This window comes from Limulus polyphemus, unplaced genomic scaffold (genome assembly GCF_000517525.1).
Source record: "Limulus polyphemus unplaced genomic scaffold, Limulus_polyphemus-2.1.2 Scaffold26, whole genome shotgun sequence".
NCBI lineage: Eukaryota > Metazoa > Arthropoda > Merostomata > Xiphosura > Limulidae > Limulus > Limulus polyphemus.
In genome coordinates, this window is record NW_013665636.1 from 1714154 (window position 1) to 1717423 (window position 3270).

A 3270-nucleotide genomic window follows, 5' to 3' on the forward strand; every position below is an offset into this window, starting at 1 on the left:
TGCAGCTGTATCAGCTAGATAAACAAATGTTAGCTATGTTCTCTAAATCTAGATTTTAACTATGATCTAACCTTTGAAAGCAAAGTTTTCAGTTCTGTACATCTGACTTGATGGTTCTGTGTTGGACAAGCAATTCTATCATAGCAATCAATGCCTAAGGTGTGAGTCTCCTATGTGAAGACGAATACTACCAATGTTTGACTTGGCTTTGCTTGAGTTCTCTGGACTGAAAAAGAACAGTAATTTGTATAAATTTCCTTTGCATGGTTTTCAAACTGTGCCTTATTGACATTTAAGGTTGTACTTAGAACAGTGAGATTTTCAAGGAAGTAAAACAAGAGAAAAGAAGAAAATCTTATGTTGAAAAGTTTTTGTTGCATCAAAGAAAGCATTACTGAAAGAATAGATATATGGTTAGAAAAAATAATGCTGAATATGCGAAACAAGCCTTAGCCATTACTCTAGCCAAAGAAAAGGCTGACACTAGATGGAAGAAAAAATATAGCAAAGATATCGGCAAAAGCCAGGAAATGTTGAAAGATACTGTAAGAAAAGCTACAAGAAATATAGGCATATAGCTCAGTTACTCTCAAGATGTAGTACCAAAAAAAACTCTGAGAGAGGTGTAAACATTTTTTAAATAAATAAATTAGGAAGTAGGAATGGAGCACCAAAAAATAAGGAGACAAGGTAGGAATGGGTAGGATAACATTGCAACAATTGGTGGTTTTTGGCACGGTGCAACCTCAAAGTGGGTGTGGCCATCATTCTATCCATTCCTACTTTGTACTTTTGCTATGAACTTTGATCCAGTTATAGCCTTGAAATGAGTTTTATCAAAACTAATCCTTTCTAAATACTCAACAAGTTTAGAAATTTCAAAAATCAGTGATTTTGATTTTGGGCCATCCCTTACCAGTCAGATAACTGTAATATCTCCCATAAGCAAAGTATGACTGTTGGAGCTTCCTGTTTCACTTCGTTAGGTTAATGTATTTTGACTACATACTTGTATATGTACTTGATTGCTGAAACAAAGCTTGCAATAGAGAAATTTAGCTATATACACCTTTCACCTAGTTTGAATTTTTTACACTTGTGAAGATGGTCAAATTAACCAATCCCATGTACACTGTTGTTAGAGTAGAGCAAATAACAGATAATATATAAAGTTTTACAGAAAAAATAACTTTTGATATTTATTTAGGAGGTTCTTGATGTTATGAAAATAAAAACTGTAAGATGAAAAAATGTATTTTTATTCTTAACATTAAAATCACCTTGCACTAAGACTAGTCTTAGTGTGACTGACCAAAGTAAATTTAGAGACATATCTTTAATATAAATACTTTATTAAGAATTGGTATTTTTGTGTAAAAAATACTTATAATGTTTGCTAAAAGTTTACCAAATTTCAAGAAGATACACTAAATATATTTCACATTATAATAAACAATTAATTTTATCTAATGAACCAACCTCCTGCATGTGTAGGGTTGTTTCGGTATGCCAAACCATGATGTAATTGTGTATAGATCTTTATAGGCTAAATCATGATATCTGTTGTATATAAATTTATATAGGCTGAACCATGATATTTAATTGTATATAGATCTCTGTTGGTTAAATCATAATATCTAATTCAGCTTCAAATTACTATAGCTAGCACGTAGTGATCTTCCCAGCAGTTTTAGATTTGGTGGTGGTTTATCCTTAGTCTTAATTTCAAGCTGACTGAGAAAGCAGACAATATTTTGTTTGTGTATTGAGTTAGTATTTGCTTGGTGCTAGGCCAGTATGTTTACTAAAACATTGACTTTAGAATTAGCAAGCACTCTTGTTGATAGCACACTTTGAATACACTGGCTGTTATTATTTATGCAAAGATTTGAAACATTTTCAAACCTTTGTATGTTAATCATGTGGTACTTTTTTTTTGTGTGTTTAAGTTACAGACCTCACAATTTTATGGAACTACCATTATTAAGGGTTAGCGCAAAGCTTGAAGGGTATACAATATATTTTTAATGAACATTTATGTTGAACAAATGATTTGGAATTGATAATTTCATTTAATTTATTTAAAGCCCTCCAAACGGCATAAGCCATGACATGGAATCTTGTCCTACTGCAAGATCCATTTCCCCTGCCGTACCACAAGAAGTCGAATGCCCATTAGAAAGTGAAGTAGACACTGAAATTGAAGTTGAACCCCAGAAATCTGAGTGGGATATGCCTGATGAATCATTTACTTCAGAGGAGAAGATATCACACGATTTATCAGAACCTGATGAAAGTGCTGGTGCACTACAACCTGGTAAGTGATGAGTGGATACGAAAAATATTACTTTTGGTGCTTTACAGCCAGGTTAGTGGTCAATATATTAGAAAGATATTAGTTCCTTCACTACTACCTTGGTGTATTACAGCAATCACATGACCTGAAAATGAACATCTGAGTTCCATACTATAAATTTTAACATGTGTTGTGTATCGTCATGAAATTTTTCAAGTTTTCATTAAACATCACAAGTCTTTTGTAGACAAGAAATTAGAATTTTGAAATATTTTTACTGAAGATTTGTCAATGAATATATGGAGTCAGTGTTGGACAGTTCCAAGTGCAATGTGATTTTCATGTTAAGATTAAAAATACTTAAACCTAAAACCTCCTAAATTTATATATATATATATAAGCACGGCTAGTACAGATAGCCCTTGTGTATCTTTGCACGAAATTCAAAACAAACAAACACAATCGTTTATTCTTTCAATTGGAGGGGTAAGACAAAATTAATTTTTTGTAGATTTCAAAGATGCATTTTAGAAAACCAAAAATTTATAAAATTAATATACTGGTACACATGAAACCTGTAATTTATCTGGCTTTCTATCTAAGCTATATAAGAGTTAAAAAACTAATTTTTACTCAGAGCAGCAACTTTGTCAACAGACTTCACCATTTCCAGTTAAAAGAGTTCTCATTTTAGGCCAATTACAAACAACTCTCAGATTTACATAGTTTCAAATGTGCTCTTTCTGTTGGTTATAAACGTATTTAAGAGATGTAGGTGTGAGGTTTCAAAAGAATGGAGTAGTGGGGGGGTTGTTTTGGTAAGTTTGCAAAATGTATTGATATCTTGGCAAATCAAAAAAAGTAGGACGTTAATATTTTGTATTCTAGCTTTTAAGTGTCTTAAATTTGAGTTATGGATGTATTTGAAACTAAAGCCATAAATAATGCAAAATGTAAACCTGATATTTGGATAA

General features: G+C 31.9%; 1 protein-coding gene across 2 annotated transcripts in view; it reads left to right on the forward strand.

Annotated features, from left to right (window-relative positions):
• LOC106459282 (ras GTPase-activating protein-binding protein 1-like) overlaps positions 1 to 3270 on the forward strand; it is a 40924-nt gene that overhangs the window by 22183 nt on the left and 15471 nt on the right. For both annotated transcript variants that reach the window (XM_013918896.2, XM_022385859.1), the window contains exon 7: positions 2088 to 2317. In XM_013918896.2, the coding sequence (XP_013774350.1) occupies positions 2088 to 2317 (230 nt within the window). The remainder of the gene's footprint in view (positions 1 to 2087; positions 2318 to 3270) is intronic.